The 20,413-nt window shown below is 49.1% G+C and overlaps 1 protein-coding gene across 1 annotated transcript in view; it reads right to left on the bottom strand.

Annotated features, from left to right (window-relative positions):
• Nucleotides 1-18,348, bottom strand: part of CLCN1 (chloride voltage-gated channel 1) — a 52,295-nt gene extending 33,947 nt beyond the window's left edge. The window contains exons 1-2 of the mRNA XM_077821110.1: nt 18,160-18,348; nt 495-648 (exon numbers count right to left, since the gene is read on the bottom strand). Of these exons, the coding sequence (XP_077677236.1) occupies nt 495-648; nt 18,160-18,348 (343 nt within the window). The remainder of the gene's footprint in view (nt 1-494; nt 649-18,159) is intronic.
• Between the last annotated feature and the right edge of the window lie 2,065 nt (nt 18,349-20,413).

Here is a 20,413-nt window from a genome sequence, read left to right as displayed (position 1 = left end):
CCTGGAGATCCCATCACAAGCAGCTCCTGTGGAAACATCATGTCTGAGTGCTGGAGGACTCGGCACATATCCCTGTGCTATACAGTACTGCAAACTCTTCTGCAGTATGGGCAGGATGGGGTGTTTAACCTCTTGTGCACCGGAAGGAGAGATCTCCTCAAATGATCCCGCAAGTGTGAGAAAGGCCTCTTTCTACAGATCTCCCCCTACAGGAGATCTGTAACCTACTGTGTGATGGAAGGAGAGACTGCTCTGAGAAAAACTATCCCTTGCTGTCACACATATTCCTGGGGGGCAGATGGGAAAGGAAATTTAGCCTCTGCTAGCTTCTCCTCTTCCACCCAGTGGGACTTCTTCCTCCTTCTCCTGGAACAGTGTGCACTTGTCCCCCTTTTGCCCCACTTGAATTCCATCCCTCTGTACCTCCAGCTTGAACTGTCCATCTTTTGGTAATAAAGTGAGCCTGTCTGTCCAGTGCGGCTGAGTGGTCCTACCTTGGCATTTGGAGTACCGCTCCTCTTTGACTTCTGTCTGGCTGTCCTGTTTCTGGGGGCTCTGGCTGTTCCCTTGGGTTTCTTTCTCACCCAGTAGTTTTGCCGCTTCCTTCTGTGCAAAGTCAGAGAGCTGGTCTGTGTACTGCCTATAGAGCTAGAGGAGCCAGAAGAGGGAAAGATGAGAGGAAAAAGCAAGGTTAATGTCCCAATTCACAGACAGAGACAAAGAGACAGCTCCACAGATGGACAGAGAGTACCACAGACAGTCAGATGCACAAACCCAAGCAAACCCAAACAGAGAAGACAGAAACTCAGGAAGACCCAGACAGACAGAGTTTGTCTCATTGTTCTTCTCCTCTGCTGGTCCTTACCTATTGGGAGGAAACAACTTCACACCCAGAGTAGCCCATCCACTGTTCCCTGCCTACAATCGCTCCCCATCATCTCCAGCCACTTAAGACTGGGTGTGACCTCTGTGAGCAGCTCCTCTCCACAGCAAGCGTGGTCTGGGATTGGGGGTGGCATGAATATTACATACTCCATGTGACTGATCTTCCCTCAAACATGTCTCCTGTCACCATATTGCTGGGGCCAGGCCATCATCCACAGCCTACTCCAGGGCTACAGACTCCCAACAACTTCCATTCCTAGTAAGGACCAACAGGCTCATTTAGGGCAGAATAGGGCTTTTGCTGACCGTCCCATCCTCCCTCCACATTGTGCCAGAATTGGGTGATCGTTAATCCACCAGTGATAGAGCTCAGCTTGAATCTCTCAGTGGTGACAAATCATCTTTCTCCATTGCCTGGACTAAACTATAGTATTAAAGCTGCATTTCCCCTACAATGGTTTGAAATACGGCCTTGCTTTCATAGAATCATAGAATATCAGGGTTGGAAGGGACCTCAGGAGGTCATCTAGTCCAACCCCCTGCTCAAAGCAGGACCAATCCCCAACTAAATCATCCCAGCCAGGGCTTTGTCAAGCCTGACCTTAAAAACTTCTAAGGAAGGAGATTCCACCACCTCCCTAGGTAACGCATTCCAGTGTTTCACCACCCTCCTAGTGAAAACGTTTTTCCTAATATCCAACCTAAACCTCCCCCACTGCAACTTGAGACAATTACTCCTCGTTCTGTCATCTGCTACCACTGAGAACAGTAAAGATCCATTCTCTTTGGAACCCCCCTTTCAGGTAGCTGAAAGCAGCTATCCAATCGCCCCTCATTCTTCTTTTCCGCAGACTAAACAATCCCATTTCCCTCAGCCTCTCCTCATAACTCATGTGTTCCAGTCCCCTAATCATTTTTGTTGCCCTCTGCTGGACGCTTTCCAATTTTTTCACATCCTTCTTGTAGTGTGGGGCCCAAAACTGGACACAGTACTCCAGATGAGGCCTCACCAATGTCGCATAGAGGGGAACGATCACGTCCCTCGATCTGCTGGCAATGCCCCTACATATACAGCCAAAATGCCATTGCCCTTCTTGGCAACAAGGGCACACTGTTGACTCATATCCAGCTTCTTGTCCACTGTAACCCCTAGGTCCTTTTCTGCAGAACTAATGCCTAGCCATTTGGTCCCTAGTCTGTAGCGGAGCATGGGATTCTTCCGTCCTAAGTGCAGGCCTCTGCACTTGTCCTTGTTGAACCTCATCAGATTTCATTTGGCCCAATCCTCCAATTTGTCTAGGTCCCTCTGTATCCTATCCCTACCCTCCAGCTTATCTACCTCTCCTCCCAGTTTAGTGTCATCTGCAAACTTGCTGAGGGTGTAATCCATCCCATCCTTCAGATCATTAATGAAGATATTGAACAAAACCGGCCCCAGGACCGACCCTTGGGGCACTCCGCTTGATACCAGCTGCCACCTAGACATGGAGCCATTGATCACTACCCGTTGAGCCCGACAATATAGCCAGCTTTCTATCCACCTTATAGTCCATTCATCCAGCCCATACTTCTTTAACTTGATGGCAAGAATACTGTGGGAGACCGTGTCAAAAGCTTTGCTAAAGTCAAGGAATAATACGTCCACTGCTTTCCCCTCATCCACAGAGCCAGTTATCTCATCATAGAAGGCAATTAGATTAGTCAGGCATGACTTGCCCTTGGTGAATCCATGCTGACTGTTCCTGATCACTTTCTTCTCCTCTAAGTGCTTCAGAATTGATTCCTTGAGGACCTGCTCCATGATTTTTCCAGGGACTGAGGTGAGGCTGACTGGCCTGTAGTTCCCCGGATCCTCCTTCTTCCCTTTTTTAAAGATGGGCACTAAATTAGCCTTTTTCCAGTCATCCGGGACCTCCCCTGATCACCATGAGTTTTCAAAAATAATGGCCAATGGCTCTGCAATCACATCCGCCAACTCCTTTAGCACTCTCGGATGCAGCGCATCCGGCCCCATGGACTTGTGCTCGTCCAGCTTTTCTAAATAGTCCCAAACCACTTCTTTCTCAACAGAGGGTTGGTCACCTCCTCCCCATGCTGTGCTGCCCAGTGCAGTAGTCTGGGAGCTGACCTTGTTCGTGAAGACAGAGGCAAAAAAAGCATTGAGTACATTAGCTTTTTCCACATCCTCTGTCACTAGTTTGCCTCCCCCATTCAGTAGGGGGTCCACACTTTCCCTGACCTTCTTCTTGTTGCTAACATACCTGTAGACACCCTTCTTGTTCCTCTTAACATCCCTTGCTAGCTGCAACTCCAAGTGTGATTTGGCCTTCCTGATTTCACTCCTGCATGCCTGAGCAATATTTTTGTAGTCCTCCCTGGTCATTTGTCCAATCTTCCACTTCTTGTAAGCTTCTTTTTTGTGTTCAAGATCAGCAAGGATTTCGCTGTTAAGCCAAGCTGGTCGTCTGCCATATTTGCTATTCTTTCTACACATTGGGATGGTTTGTCCCTGTAACCTCAATAAGGATTCTTTAAAATACAGCCAGCTCTCCTGGACTCCTTTCCCCCTCATGTTATTCTCCCAGGGGATCCTGCCCATCAGTTCCCTGAGGGAGTCAAAGTCTCCTTTTCTGAAGTCCAAGGTCCGTATTCTGCTGCTCTCCTTTCTTCCCTGTATCAGGTTTCCTGAACTCGACCATCTCATAGTCACTGCCTCCCAGGTTCCCATCCATTTTTGCTCCCCCTACTAATTCTTCCCGGTTTGTGAGCAGCAGGTCAAGAAGAGTTCTGCCCCTCGTTGGTTCCTCCAGCATTTGCACCAGGAAATTGTCCCCTACACTTTCCAAAAACTTCCTGGATTGTCTGTGCACCGCTGTATTGCTCTCCCAGCAGATATCAGGGTGATTGAAGTCTCCCATGAGAACCAGGGCCTGTGATCTAGTAGCTTCTGTTAGTTGTCGGATGAAAGCCTCGTCCACCTCATCCCCCTGGTCCGGTGGCCTATAGCAGACCCCCACCACGATATCACCCTTGTTGCTCACACTTCTAAACTTAATCCAGAGACTCTCAGATTTTTCTGCAGTTTCATACCGGAGCTCTGAGCAGTCATACTGTTCTCTTACATACAATGCAACTCCCCCATCTTTTCTGCCCTGCTTGTCCTTCCTGAACAGTTTATATCCATCCATGACAGTACTCCAGTCATGTGAGTTATCCCACCAAGTCTCTGTTATTCCAATCACATCATAATTCCTTGACTCCGCCAGGACTTCCAGTTCTCCCTGCTTGTTTCCCAGGCATCTTGCATTTGTGTATAGGCACTTGAGATAACTGGCTGATCGTCCCTCTTTCTCAGTATGAGGCAGGAGCCCTTCCCTCTCACCATCTCCTGCTCGTGCTTCCTCCCAGTATCCCACTTCCCCACTTACCTCAGGACTTTAAAAAGCATGTCCACATAAATGCCATGATAGGGCTACATGTTTATCATTTCTCAGCTCAAACGTATGCAGTTTACTAGTAAAAAAACATTTTCACCTGCTGCCAACTTTGCACATTCAGCCTGGTATTTGAGAGTCAAGCTGGGCTCCTTCCCTCTTCATAAACCATAATAAAGGTTCTGCTACACAAATTATGTCCTCACTGACACCTGTGCAACCACATTGTCTTCAAAGTGTAGTCTTATCTGTGCCTGTAAACTGCCCCCCACCACCTCCCGAAAGGCACAGGTGTCACAGAGAGCCTAATTATGTTGATGTTGTGTAGGATGGAAAGATCCCAGCTTGACCCTCACATCTCAAAGGGATGTTGTGGTGCTGCTTTTAAAAAGAAAACTTTTTTACTTGTAAATGGAGTACAGTTGATCTGGAATAATTGAGATGGTAAATACTAAGGCTATGTTTACACTTTGAGCTGGAAGGTGTAATTAGCGGCTTAAGTAGACATACTTGCACTAGCTCAGACTGAGCTAGGGTGCTAAAAATAGAAGCACAGATGCAGTGGTGGGAGGGGCTAGCTGCCCACAGTATGTGCCTTGCATCTTGGATGGGATCATACTTGTGGCGGCTTGCCATTTGCACCACCATGGCTACTTCTATTCTCAGTGCACTAGCTAGATCAGAGCTATTGCAGGAATGTCTACGCAAGCTGGGAATTACTAGGGTGACCAGATGTCCCGTTTTTAAAGGGATAGTCCCGTATTTAAGCCCCCCTGCAGGTGTCCTGACTTTTTCTTTAAAATGGGTAAATTTTCCCATATTTTCTGTCTCCCCCCACCCCGCATCAGTACTGGCGGGTCCTGCTGCTGGCCAGATCCCTGCTCGTCAGTCACCAGCCCACCAGCAGGGAGCGGGAAGGGGGTACAGTGACTGACGATGGGGGTGCGTGTGCAAGGCTGGTGACGGAGCAAAGATGCAGTGCGCAGGGCCAGCCGCTCCCCCCTCTGGTCTGTCAGCACAGCCCCTGCTACATGCTGGCTTTTGGCCCTCAAGACCCGTCCCGCATCCCATTTCTGGCTGGCACTAACTGTGCATTGCAAGCTGTGGTGGTTGGTGAGTGCAGGCAGGCACCAGGCGGCGGCCAGTTATGTGTCACCTTTATGGACTCCTCCTCTCACTGTCCTCTCCCTGCTTTGCCCCTTCACACCCTAAGCCCCGCTGCTCCTCCATATCGCCCCAGGTGGGGCACATCCTGCTCCCAGCACTGTGCAGAGAACCAGCTCCTGGTCAGAGCTCTCAGCTCATCACAGCCTGGCTGTCAGGCTCCTTCCTTCCCCCACTGCCTCTGGCTGGGCCAGCGCCCTGGGAAAGCTCAAGACCCTCCGGCCCAGTCACTGGCCAGGAGGAGCCAAGCCCTACATGTGCCAAAGCCCTGCACAGCACTGGCATGGGAAAGCCTCTCCACCCCTCAGCTTAGCTCTGGAGTTGGGGGGGGGGGGAAGCAATTTCCAGCTTGTTCCTGCCCCAAACCTGCAGGCTTCACAGCAGCCTCCAAGGCAGGGGCTTATCACCCTCTTCACCTCCCCCCAGGCCCTGACCTGCCACCAGGACTGGGGGCCTGCTCTGTCCAGAAGGTATCCTCCCCTGCTGAGCCACCTCTCTGGCTGGTTCACTGAAGGCCCTGAAGTCAGGTTCCCTGGGCCCTGGTGCACAATATGTCCTTAGGGCTTAACCCCTTCCTGCCCATGCTGGAGCCGGGGGACAGGAGGTGGTTGGGTTATGTCAGTGCCCAGCAGCAGCCTGGAGGTATTAGCTGCCTGATCCTGCTGCTGTTGGGGAGGGTTAACGTTGTTCTTCTTGTGATTATTCAGATTTTCTCTTTAGAGAATTATTTTTGTAGAGCTCTTCTTGGCAGAAATATGAAATGTGGGGGGACTATTTTCAAATAAAAGTTTTTATTCCTCTTGTAAAAAAATAAAATAAATACAAAATTAAAAAAAAAAAAAAACAATGTGCAGGGAGGAAGGAACAAGCTGCTTCCAGCTGGGAATGGGGGGCATGAGGGGAGAAGAAAAAGAAATGAACTCTGCAAAGACAGGGCCAGGTCATCCCTTCCTCCCCTCTTCCCCTGCTGCATCTGGAAGTAGCTCCTGTCCCTTCCCTCCTTCACAGTGCCAAAAGGTTGCTGCTGACCATATTGTGTGTGAACCCTGGCAGAAATCTTGGGGGGTGGGGGTGGGCATGTGACCCTGCATGCCCCCCCATGTGTTGTCTCGGCAAGACATGGCACCAGGTATCGGGAGAGCATTGTCTCATTCTGTAAAGCCCATGGGGGTATTGTTTTGAGCTTAATAATAGTAATAATACAGTGTAAAGGTGTAAACATCCTCAGATCCCTCTCCAGGGAGGCCTGACTCCCCTGTCAAAAGTCTTTAGTATTTCCACTCCTGCTCACCTTGCTCGCCTTGTCCCTATGTCCCAGCTGTGGATCCACTCCACCTCACGGGGCTGACTAGTGTGAGCCTGCTTCCCCTATTAGAAAAGATGGGCCAAATTCAGATCTCATGCAAAGCAGTTGGTTTCACTGGAGGAGCACACACTTACACCAGGACTGAATTTAGCCCTCTATATTTTAATCTAAATGCATGGTCTGCACCCATCCCCCTTTCAGGTGCTATTACTTCTGCAAACCCCATAAACTAAACTGGACTATGCCTGGTAATAGTTGGAGGAGAGACCTTCTGAAAAGGCCAGGTGTTGCACAGAGTGGTGTGGGTAACTCAAATAAGCCAGCAAATATATGGAGATGTACAGTATGGTATAATCAAATGTGAAATTTCTTCTGGTTACAGACACTCCCTGGAACTGTGCAGATGTAAGGGGACTGTTGTAATGATGCTGCCCGTGGGAGCCAGCTGAGGTCACTCAAGTAGGGTGAACTGCAAACAGAACAGGGCAGACAAACCCCAAAACCTGGCGGATATTCCAATATTTAGATATACCAAGCCAACACAAAACAGCTTCTATAGTACAGTAACTCCTCACTTAACGTCCTCTCGCTTAACGTTGTTTCAAAGTTACGTCGCTGCTCAATTAGGGAGCATGCTCATTTAAAGTTGTGCAATGCTCCCTTATAACATCGTTTGGCTGCCTGCTCTGTCCACTGCTTGTAAGATTTTGTGGAAGAGCAGCAACTTTACAAGGGAGCATTGCACAAGTTCCCCTTCTCCACCTCCTCCCCCACTTTCTGGGAGGGAGGGGGAAGACAGCCCCCTCCTTTCCCACCCTCCCAGAAAGTCCTAAGCGCAAAGCAGTGGGAGGGAGGGGAAGGAGCAGGGAAGCGCCATGTCTCCACTCCTCCCCCTCCCCCCCAGAAAGTCCTAATCGCCGACAAACAGCTGTTTGGCAGCGCTTAGGACTTTCGGGGAGGGGGGAAAGGAGCGGGGATGCAGTGTGCTCCAGAGAAGAGGTGGAGTGGGAGTGGGAAGAGGAGGGCCTGGAGTGGAGCGGGGACAGGAAGAGGTGGGTCTGGAGCATCCCCTGGCAAAGTCGACGCCTATTCTTCTCCGGGTAAGCTGCCACTGCTGCTGCGAAGGTGCTTCCTAGCGTCCTTGCCTGCAGTGGGCTGTGCCTGTGTGGGGTAAGCCAGGGGCACTTCCCAACCACAGTACAGTACTGTACAGTATATAATGCCTTTTGTCTGCCCAAAAAATTTTTCCTTGAAACCTAACCCCCCGCATTTACGTTAAATCTTATGGGAAAATTGGATTCGTTTAACATCATTTCACTTAAAGTTGCATTTTTCAGGAACATAACTACAACGTTAAGTGAGGAGTTACTGTCCCTCACTGGTCACTCAGAAGTTCAAACAATGCAGTTCCCTTAAAGTACCAAGCCTCAGGCCTCTATCCAGCCACACGTCAACCATATGATGATGACTTGGGGAGGAAGGGATAGCTCAGTGGTTTGAACATTGGCCTGCTAAACCCAGGGTTGTGAGTTCAATCCTTGAGGGGGCCATTTAGGGATCTGGGGCAAAAATTGGGGATTGGTCCTGCTTTTCAGCAGGGGGTTGGACTAGATGACCTCCTGAGGTCCCTTCCAACCCTGATATTCTATGAATTCTGAAAATCTTACTTCATCATATAAAAGAACAGGTTTTCCCAATCCCAAAGGATCAGGCCCCAGACCCAGGTACAATTATAACTTAGATCTTACCCAAAATACACACTATAGTCAATTTTTGTTAACTAAACTAAAATTTATTAAAAAAAGAAGAGAGAGTGTTGGTTAAAAGATCAATCTCCATACAGACTTGAATTCAATTCTTGAGGTTCAGATACATAGCAGAGATGAGCTTGTAGTTGCCAAAAATCCTTTTAGAAATGGTCCATAGGTTATAGTCCAATGTCCATATTCAGTGTGACTCCAGTCAGTGACTGGGGATCTCAATCCTTATGGCTTAAGGTTTCCCCCTCTTGAAACCCAAAGTAGATCTGAGATGAAGAAGGATCATGTCCCAAGGTTTTTATAAATTTCCAACAGCCTTTTGGCCTGAGAAAACAATAGGCTTAACTTTCCTTCTCCTAAACATCATGGCAATTAGCACAGGGTAATTTATCCATTAAACAGTTCAGATACAGGTTACCTCAACCTTCAAAGAGACATATAGACAACCATACTATTTTACTCAAGTGTCTTCATAAATGTTAATATTCCTTTTTTGATCTTTGAATCAAAGCTATAGCAATAGACAAGACTTGTTTGCTTACATCACAAGACCTGAGCACATATCTACCCTTCTATCTCTAATAATGCAGGCTTGCATTTTAAAGCTCTATTCATTTACATATCTTCCTAACCAGTCTTTAAAGTTCAGCTATGGGTCAGGTCAGTCTGTGAGTTAATTAACTCTTTCTGGCATTATCTCACCTTTCAATGAAATATTATACTACACTCATAACATCACAGGGGGTGTTTTGGTTGGCTAGCTCCTAGTACCAAAAGAAAGGGGAAGGGTCGATGGGAAATCAGGACCCTGAGACTGACAGTCCCCACGAACAATGGGGAGAGGCCAATGCTCCAGGTCAGCCTGATTGACAGGGCCGGCAGGCTAATCAGGGAGTCAGGAGGCCAGTGGGGTCCCATCTTCCGTGTGAGCTGGAATTGCCTGGGTCAGACAGAGTGGGGCTGAGCTAAGAAGAAAGCCTGGGCCCAAGCTGAGCTAGGGAGCAGAGCTATGTCAGATCCAGAGGGGTTAGAAAAACAGCCCAGGAAGCAGGTCAGTGCTGGGAGCAGAGTGACAGAAGCAGCCCACAGTGCAGACTTGTCCTGGAAGCAGAGCTGCAGCAACCAGAGCCAGAGGGGCCAGAGAAGCAGCCCAGGGAGCTGGAGGCAGAGCAGCAGCAGCAGTGCTGAGGCAGAGTGGAGCTGGGGCTGGACCAATCCGGAGCCAGGTGCAGTGAGCAGCTGGGGAAAGCAAGGGGGACCCTGGGCAGCGGTCCCAGTGCAGGAAGACACCCATGCAGGCCAGACTTCGAGGGAGATCGTAACCTCGACGGAGCGGGGCGATGCTGGGAAGAAAGGTCCTGCCACCTACAGCCTGAGAGCGTATGGCCACCGCCAGAGCAAGTGTCCGACCCACAGCATCCCTGCAGCACAGCCAGGGCCTAAGAAGGAGGCCTGGGATTTGTGAGGAACAGACTGTGAACTTCCCTTACATTCCAGAGACGCTGGTTGTGATGTCCCCGTGCCACAGAGCAGGATTATGTGTTTTCCTTTAACCTTTCCCATTTTTTCCTTATTTTTTTAATGGATTGCTGTTTAATAAATTGTATTTACTTTGAACTGTATGAAATGATCAATGGGTCAGGGAAGCATCCAATCCAGAGAGAGCACCCCGGAGTGGGGACATCCTAGCCCCTGCTCTAAGTGACCACAACAAGGTTCGGGGTCAAGCCCCCCAGGAATCCTAGGCCCAGTCTTGTTGGGGATACGAGGACTCTGCCACACAGGAGAGTGGAAGGGGAGCCCTTGAGGTCAAGCAGGCCTCTGGTTAAAGGAAGTGGGAGCAAGAACTCAGATCCTTTCTCTAGCCCACTTCACCAGGGTAGTGGATAAGCCAGGAAAGTTCCCTACAATAGCAGGACCATTCTCCCGCTTACACAGATGCCCTCAGGTTTTGACATGAAATCCCATGAGTTGCAGTGGGGCTTTCACTCACTGTTGCATTGTGATGCCATGAGAACACAGCATTCTCCCCAGGGAGTGGAGGCTGCAGCAGCTGTGGGTGTGCATGGGACTCTTGAAATTATTTTACCACTTTAGTTATCCCACAAAGAACTCATAAACCCCGTGGGTGTCCTGGGAATTTGGGGATAGGTGGAAGCTCCACCCTTCGCTGTAGACATTGCAGGTGCCTAAAGCCAACTCTACCTCCTTGAATGTGCATTTTTTAAATGGCATTTTTAAAAATTTGTCTGAAGGTGGCAGGGGATAGGTGTTTGCTCAGTATTTCAGTCTTTCTTCCACCACCTGCCAGCCAGCCCTCAATCTCCTCTGAGACCCCCTTCTTTGGGTACCAGATACAACCACAAGTATCTCCAGCTCTCTTCAGCCAAAGAGAAAGTTGGGCTGAGAGATACCATTTGGGGAATCGCTAGGGAACACATACAGGGGGCTGGTGCAGCTCACAGTAGGGTGATGCCCTCAGGGCTGCCTCATGCATAAGCCATCCCTGTCACACCTCCCTGCAGCCAGCTGGGATCTCTCACGTCCAGATGGCTGCAAGAATTGCCTCCAACTTCTCTTCCTGCCAGGGTGGGTGGCTGTGGGACTGCCCTGCAGGCAGCGTGGCAGCCACTCTGCCTCCCCTCTCGCAGCTACCCGTGCTGGATTCCAATGGGGAGGGAACAACAGGCAGAATCAGCAGAGACATGTGAGGCAGACCTAGTGCTGGCCTCAGCCACTCCCTCAAACAGCCCTCTCTGAGCACATAGCTACCCCAGACTTCAGAAACAGCAGCCACCCAACCTACCACTCTCCAGCACCCAGACCACTACCCAGCACCACACACCTCCACACCTCCTCCGCCAGAGATGCCTACTTCTGTGTGGCTCCACACCCTGTCTCCATCACTGCTTGAAAGTATAAGGCTATGTGCAAATTAATTAAAATATGCAAATTAGGTCATTAAATAATTTGCATGAAATGTCCCACATCGAACTGCACCAAACTTGGCAGCCATGCCACCTCACAGAGAGAAAGAGTGAGAGCAGGAGAGATCTCTATGCAGGGACACACTTGAGCTGAGGGAGACAGACCAGCTCAGAACAGTATGACTTCCCCACCCTTTAATGTCCTCACAGACTAGGTACTCTTAGAAGGTCCGGGGTTAAATGGAAACTCCAGGGATCCTGGCTGTGCTCTCTTGTAGGGTATCAGGCTCCAGAGGGAGTAGCTGCCCTCCCTCCTTCTGGGCTCAGCAAGTAGGGTGGGGAGTGATTTGTTTGAGAAGCTGAGAATAGGCGGCTCCTCGTCACATGCCCTTCAATGACCCAACGTTGGCTTGAGGGCTCATTGAAGCTCGTGTTCCCCTGCTGGTGGCATGTCCTGAGGTCTTGGCACTTCACACCTCCCAGAATGTAGCCCTCCCCCACCCTCCAGCCCGCACACACAAGAGTCCTTTAAGATTTTCTGAGTGCCAGGAGGGGGATGGGCCTTGCTTGGAACAGCAGAACCAGACACTTCAGCAGGAGAATCACAGGATATAAAAGAGAGAGACATAAAGCATCATGAGTTACCCTGAGCCCCATACATGAGGGTTTGTCCAGACTCATTTGTAAGTGCCGCAGGAGATGGGGCTGCCATCACGTCCCTTGGGGATTCTAACCAGGCCAAAATGTCCCCCATTTGCTGAAGTTCAGCTATCTCCACTTGTACCAGCCTGAACAATCCCTCTCTAGAGTCTTTGGTGTTTACGCTCTGGAGATACTTGTAAGCAGTTATCACACTCCGCTCACTCAGTCACTGCTTTTCCAAGGCGTTTTCTTGGCTGTCAGAGACTGCCCAGTTCCCCCTGCACACTGTATGGTCCCATACCACCTGCTGGGCATGCTCCTCAGCTAACTACCCTGTTGTTGGAAATGCTCCTTATCCCTCCTCCACCCTAGAAATGCACCTTGCCTGCTGCAAGGCTACTGTAGGCCATCCAGGGATAAGGAGGGAACTAGTGGGCAAGGAGTAGAAGCTGGAGGCATCAGGTAGGAAAGGGACTTGCTCACATGGCAAATAAGTGTCAGCATCACAAATATAACCCAGGAGTTCTGACTCCCAGTTATCTGCCCTGGCCGCCAGACCATGCGCCATCTCTCATTCGTGATGTGGATTTCACCCGGCCACTGCATTTGAGTGTATCTGGATCACCTCACCTAATGTTTGTTCCATTATCACACATGGACCAGGGATGGACTGTCATTAGTTCAGGTCAAATGAACAGCATCCAAGCTATGAACTGGAACCTGAGCGATGTATGATGCTCAAACAAGACTGCTTTGACTTGTCTAAAGAAGCCTGAAAGCAGAAACTCCAGGGGACCACCCAGCTGAGTGCTGCTGCCAGCCAGTCAGCCTCCTGCTGCACTTGCCCGGGCAGCCTCATTTGACAGGAGGATGAAAGAATCAGGACTTGTAGGAAAATGAGTTAGTCCCAGGGGGCAGGGAAAGGACTTGGAAGAAAGGTCTGTCCAGTGAAGACAGGTTAACGTCTGTATGGAGCTTGTGTGTGAGTGTTTGTTTGTTGGGGCTGAGGAAGAGTCTCACAAGAAAAAGGAATATGAACTCGAAGAGGCCAGGTGAAAAAACCTATCTGGAGTAGCTAGAAAAATTTGTTGATTCAGGCTGGTTAGACTGGATCCACTGGAAGTGTTGCAATAGCCCAAGTGAAAAGCCATTCATACAGCAGGTCCTGCCCAACTGGAAGCAGGGGATACCAAAAATCACATTAACTGTCCAGTTCTGATGGCAGACCAAATATCCAGGCTTCTAGGTGCTTCTAGACCTCTGGAATTGTCTGAGATCATAAGGAGGAAGGGGTAGGAGGAAAGAGTAGGACAGAGGCTTGAAAATTAAAGCGTCTGGCATTCCTAGTACTTAGGAAAACTGGGATATGCCAGGAACTCCCCATTCTGTCAGGGGAGAAGAGATGTATAACTAAAAAAATAGCACAACAGGTTTCCTGCCATTGACTGGGGGTGGGGTATGTGTGTGAGAGACAGTCCCTCTCTTCATGGGACTAGTTCAGTGACTTCACTTTTTCAGCACAGGGAGCAACCTCAGTACCAGAAAAACCCAGGAAATTTGCAGAGGATCCTGAGAAGCAGCTGGAGGGATGGACCTGAAAGGAAAGATTAAAGGGGCTAAGTATGTCTAGCTCGACTAAATGATGACTAAGAGGGAACATAATAACAGGCTCCAAATATCTGAAGGGTGTAAATACTGAGGAGGGAGAAGAAGCTAAAAGTAAATTAAATGAAATTGGGCAATGGTAAATTTCAGGCTGGATATAAGAAGTATTTCTTAGTGGTGAAATCTAGTAATCTAGTAGAGCACAGAAGAGATTCCCAAAGGAAGTGAGGGAAGCCTCATGCCTTGAGTTATTCTAAGGGAGGCTGGAGAGAGCACCAGGTAAAATGTATGTATGTAGTGATGATCTCACAAGACTTGCTATTCTTGTCCTGGGCAACTTGCGATTTGCTATTTGCGATTTGCTATTCTTGTCCTGGGCAACTGCATGCAGTTGCCAGTATAACTCAGTCCAAAACACGAACTGCTTCCCATTCACCTTAGCCTTAACAGCAGCCTCCTCATCCCCTGCTGTCCCAGTGCTGGGCTGCCCACACAGCCCTGCCAATGCCCCTCAGTCCTGCCCTGCAACCCCCATGCTATTCCAGTGCTGAGCTCCCCACACAGCCCAGTCAATGCCCCTCAGTCCTGCCCGGCAGCCCCCTGCTATTGCAGTTCTACTTCAACTAGCAGTGTGATGTGGCCACAGTTCCTCTTGGGCTTGATGTTTGAGACCTCACTGTATTCATTTCATGTGTAATTTTAAATACCAAGATAAGTCTCTAGACCTAACAGATGGGACATAAAGTCATTGCCTCATCCACCATATCTCCCACAGCAATCTCCTGGTAATCATTGTACCTCCAATTCCCCTTTTGCTCGCCCACCCACTGCTCAGAGAACCCCCTGCTGCGAGTGGGGGACTCAGAATGGGAGACTGTTCTAGTGTGACTCACAACCTGCTTGCTGCACTCCCTGCAGCACCTGGAACTTCTTTGGGAAAGCGTCTTATTTAAGATGTAGAGATAGAATGATCCAAAACTCCACTGTGCAGCAGCATTCATGTATAGATGATTCTTTGTGGGTATGCATCGGACAGTGCATGTGCATGAGGGTCTCTGTGTGTGTGTATGTGGCAGAGAGCAAGAGAGAGAGAGATTCTGTGAGTGGGAGGTTGGGAGGCTGTGTGCATTCACATATATGCACAAGAGGTTATGTGCATGCATGTGTGTCTGTGCAAGTTATGTGTGTGAAACTGTGAGTGTCCACATATGTATTTATGCTGGGGGGTTGTGCACATGCAATATATGTGCGTGAGAGATGTGTGTGCAAGGCATGTTTGTGCATGAATGTATCTTTTTGTGAAGCTGTATGTGCATGTGCATATGTTTGTATGTTTGAGACCTATGTACATATTGCTGTGTGTCTGAGTGTGTGCATGTGTTCAGTGAGTGTGCAAACAACTGTGTGGCTGCATGTGTATGGATGTTGAAGGAGACTGTGTGAAACCATGTACGCATATATATGTGGGGGGTATGTATGTGTATGTGCACGCACACGTGTGACTTCATGCTGTTTTTTGCATGAGGGCGTGTTTATGCATATGCACTCAGGTAGAGGACATTGAGGGAAAAACATGTGTTTGACTACTTGAGGTATGTGTCTGCTTATAACTCCATGCAGTGTCTGGGAACCAGGGCATGTGTGTAGGGTGTTTGGTGTCATTGTTTGTGGTGTCTGTGTCCCTATGTGCTTGTTTGTGTGTGAGGGCGGGTGGCATGGGGATGGCATGTGGCTTTGTGTGTGTCTAGGTAGCTCTGCTTATGCGTGAGGTTGTGTGTGTTAGTGTGTCTGTGTTTGTATGGATGTGCTTTGATGATGGAGCATGCATATATCATATATTATCTGGGTGTGTGTATGTGTATGTGTTTATCCATCTGTCTCTCCTTCTGTGTGTTGTTAGGCAATCTTTAGAAGAGAACAATTTATATATAACAAATTTAGACTACTTTTCTGTTTGCAGACACTTTCCAATTTTTCTATTTTGGCTGGTTCTTCCAAATTATTCAGCAAATGGTTCCTGTGAATATATTTCAGTCTAGGGGCCACTTGTAACTCTTTGCTGTGGCTGCTATTGCTGATGAAAGTTTGTTATTTTTGTCCGTGTGATTGGTCACCTAAGCCACATGATCTGGCATTTTGCTCCCCGATTGGATGGCTGACACCTTTCTATACAGGAGGATAGAAATCAAAGCATTCTCAAGATGGGAAGCTGTGCATGAATATTCACCAGATTATCACTTTCTGATACCAACAAAAATCACTCATCTAAATATTTATGAAAAACAACTAGAAAGAGGCTGTGACGGGTTCGGTCACAGAGACCGCCCCCCCGGGACTGTCACGTGACGTGCTGGAATTACCTCTGAGCCCGTTTTCCCTGCCGACTTGGGACTCCAAAACCCTGCCTTGTTGAGCCAGACACACTAGCTTGCTGGAACACAGACCCAGGTCTGGTCCACACCCCAGAGCTGCAGACTTTAACCAAAAACTGCTCAGCAGGTCACCTATCTCCAGCACCCAGACACCCAGTTCCCAATGGAATCCAAACCCCAAATACATCCATTTTAATCTGTATAAAGCTTATACAAGGTAAACTCAAAAACTGTCCACTCTCTATAACACTGATAGAGAGGTATGCACAGCTGTTTGCTCCCCCAGGTATTAATCACTTACTCTGGGTTAATTAATAAACAAAAGTGATTTTATTAAGTATAAAAAGTAGGATTTAAGTGGTTTCAAATAATAACAGACAGAACAAAGTAAGTTACCAAGCAAAATAAAACAAAATACGCAATTTTAAGCCTAACATATTAAGAAACTGTTTATAGATAAATCTCACCCTCAGAGATGTTCCAATAAGATTCTTTCACAGACTACACTCCTTCCTATTCTGGGCCCAATCCTTTCCCCTGGTACAGCCCTTGTTAGTTCCAGCTCAGGTGGTAACTAGGGAATTTCTCATGACTGGCAGCCCCCTTTGTTCTGTTCCATCTCCTTTTATAGCTTTGGCCCAAGGCGGGAACCCTCTGTCTCTCTGGATCCCCACCCCTCCTTCTAAATGGAAAAGCACCAGATTTAAGGTGGATTTCAGCATTATGTGATATGGTCACATGTCCTGTGAGCCCTCATTCTTCATTCTTCTAGGGCTGGCCCGCATGTACCCAGGGAGGTTTGCAAGTAAACAGAGCCATTTATAACCAATTGTCCAAGTCAATGGCAGCCATCAAACTTCCAAACCATCATTAATGGCCCACACTTTGCACAATTACAATAGGACCTCAGAGTTAGACTTCATATTTCTAGCTTCAGATACAAGAATGATACATGCACACAAATAGGATGAACACACTCAGTAGATTATAAGCTTTGTAATGATACCTTACAAAAGACCTTTTGCTTAAGCATATTCCAGTTACATCATATTTACACTCATAAGCATATTTCCATAAAACATATGGAGTGCAACGTCACAGAAGCCAGAAAAAACATCCAGACAAACCGGCAGCATTTTATTCAAACAAATGTTTGCAAATACTTTCCAGCCCTGTTCACTCTCTCACTCTTTCTGTCTATAATCACTGGGCTAAATTCACTGTCACTGTAAAGCCCCTTTGTTGCCAGCTAAACCTGAGCAAAGTGGCTGAAAAGCAGACATAAGGGCCTCCCCAGGGAATACCAGTGGAGGAGGCCTTTTTGTCAGGCACAGAGCTAGCATAACCAGCTCCTCATCTGCCCCCGCTGGAGCCTCTGGTGCAGGGAACATGCCAGAGGCAGGTCATGAGCATGGCAAGGGGAGGGAGGTTGGCATGGGTGCAAATCAGAGCAGCATTAGGGGTTGAATAAACCTTAATCTTCACGAGGAGTCAAACCAGCCCCCAGAAGCCCCAGGATCAGGGAGGGGGTGGTGAAAGCTGTCTCTTGTTGGTCCCTGTGCTGGGCTCAGCACTAGTGCAGGGATAAATCATGGCATCGGGTGTGTATCTTTGTCTATACATCTATACGTGTTCTCTCTCTTTTTCTCTCTCTCCAGATCTCTCTAAATATTATCACAGTGGTGTCTCAGTGCTATGCTTTTGTGGTAGACTACATTTCTCTTATCACACTATACATGTGTTATGGGGGCAGTTTTCTTCCCCCCACCCCACTTTCCCCATCTCCACTAAGTACTCTGCGTCCCCTGAAGGTGGGAGCAACCCTGGACAGCACTATTCAGTGTTCCTGAATGTAAGTGCCACCACAGAAGCCTGGTGGATGGGCCAATTCCAGCTCTGTGGGCCGAGGAACAAAGGGAGGGAGAGGTTTGGAAGGGCACTCTGATAGGGCTGCATGCTCCACGGCACCTCCAGGAGGACTCCCCAGAACCATTTCAGCCTCATCCGCCCATGTCACCCCACAGAGATCTATGCTGCCCCAACATCCCCATTGCCCAGCCCTACCTGTGGATGGCTGAGGGAGTTCTCCAGATAGTGCAGGTCATCCCCCGTACCCCTTGCCTCGCACCCTGCCTCCGACGGGATTCCGTAACTGGTGCACTTCTCAAAGTGGACATAGACGTACTGAGGAGCACCACCCCACAGGGTTGAGTCCGATCTGGGCTCTGCCATCTTATGTTCAGAACTCTCCATGATGCTACTGCCCTGCCCCACAAACACACACTCTCAGCTGTGACGATGGTGCTGGTCTAGGCCCAACCCTGAACCACCTAGCCGGCTGGCCCAGAGCATGGCCTCTGCCTGTCATGTACTCCTACTCCTTATCTCTGTCTTTCTCTCTCTCTCTCTTTCCCCCCCTCACCCTCCTCCTTGTGTCTCTCTTACTTTCTCCTCTTCCTGCCCAAAGGCGTCTGGGGCAGTGATTGCAGGGTTTAACTATATTTATAGCAACCGTCCTCTGTCACATGATCCCCCCCAGTGCCACATCTGATCTGAGCGAGAGGCATTAACTCTGCCAGGATTGAGTATCAGGTGTGTGCGAGGGGGGAATCCTGAAGGAGAGGGAAGGGGGGAGAAGAAGGCACTGAGGGAGAGAGAGATACACAGTGAGAAAAAAACCCAGAGGTACAGAGACACAGAAGGAGGAAGTGTGAGAAGGAAGGAGTGCCCGTCCAATGGCTCCCCTGTCCCTGCACATCTTTCCTGTCATGAGTGTGCCACATTTACAGTACCCCGTTAGTAGGTTGTTTCTTTCCTATGTTTCTCCAGCTCCCAAGAGAGCCTGGGGAACCAAAATTAGAAGGTAAAGGGGACCATGGGGCCCAGTGTGGAATCATGCAGCTAGAACAAGCTGGGAATGTGCACAATGCCCCATAAGTGTTCAAGGCCCTAGTGGCTGTGAGAGTAGCAGCACATGGAAGACGGGTCCTAGAGCACCTCCTGAGGGTACTTATAACTAGTCTTTAACCACATCCCTGCTGACTGCCCCAAGGATTAACTTGCTGTAAGAATGTAACTGAACTGAGTTTTGTGGGTGCTCAGCCTTGGCTCCTTTCAGAAATTTATTTGTCCCAGTGCTAAGGTTCCCATAGACTGGAGCAGCTGGGACCTTCACCCCATCTCTCTGCCTTCCATTTCACAGCTCTGCTTGCAGTCAGGCTAGGGAGCACCCAGTTCATCTGGGCCACTGAGCCTGCCAGCCAGTGATAAGAATGGGAAACACGTTCCTCCACATGGCCCAGCCGCAAGTCTTCATGCTGTTATTGGCCTGTCAGTGACCTTATGACTGTTAATGGGCTATTAATTAATGAGGCAAGGAACCCAGGAATATTTCTTTGGCAGGAATCGCATGCAGGGAAAGAGGGAATCATATGCCTGAGACACAACTGTCCAGGAGCTGTTATCAGCCCCTTCCTTCCTCCTGTGGAAGCTAAAGATGGTCAGCCTCTCTGAATGGTCCCAGTCCCTTGTGTGTATCTCCTGGGGTTTGATCGCTCTCTCCATGACAAAGAGGCTGCCCCAGTCCCCACACAATCCCCCCAAGAGCAGGCATTACCCAGCTTTTCACTCTGGGGACCACTTTGCGGGGAAGATGGCCCTTTCATGGGCTCAGTCCCATACTGCTTGGGGTCTCCAAATGTTCCATTCCACAGTCCCAGTTTGAGACCCCCTGCTTCAGCTTTCCAACCCTTCCTTCTCTTGTTCTGTGGGAACATTAAAGGGAGATTCTCTATTTAGATCTGCCCAAAATCCCCTGGTGAGGATCCCCTAGAAGAGATTCCCCCTCTGCGTCTCTCAGCCCTTCTTTCCCTATGTGACTCTTACAAGTGGTCACCCAGCTCGGAACTGCCCATACTCCTGTGTGCATCCCCTGTCCGTGTCTCTTGCCATCAACCTCCCACCTCTGCTGTGAATCACCCCAGTTCATCCTCCATGTATCCACTGAAGTGATATCCCTCTCTGTCTCTCACCCTCCCCCCATCTCTCTTACTGCCCTCAGCCCCCCAAGTCCTCCTTGCTATCTGGTTTCATCATTGCTTGGCATATCACTCCCCTTCCCCCAAGACACAGCAGCATTGTACTGTGGTGCTTGGCAAGTGACCCATGTGACCCCACTCCAGGACCAGTAAACATTTCTCATTTTGGGTAAGTGTGCAAAGCAGGGGACAGTGCAAGGAGCCTTCACTATTGGCACGAACTCAGGGGTGGCTCCTCATTACTGCTCCAGCATCTACCCAAGATAGCTGACTGTGCAAGA

Source organism: Eretmochelys imbricata, chromosome 1 (assembly GCF_965152235.1).
Source record: "Eretmochelys imbricata isolate rEreImb1 chromosome 1, rEreImb1.hap1, whole genome shotgun sequence".
Classification (NCBI taxonomy): Eukaryota; Metazoa; Chordata; order Testudines; family Cheloniidae; genus Eretmochelys; species Eretmochelys imbricata.
The sequence above is the reverse complement of the archived record's forward strand: the minus strand, read 5'-3'. Positions and strand labels throughout refer to the sequence as shown.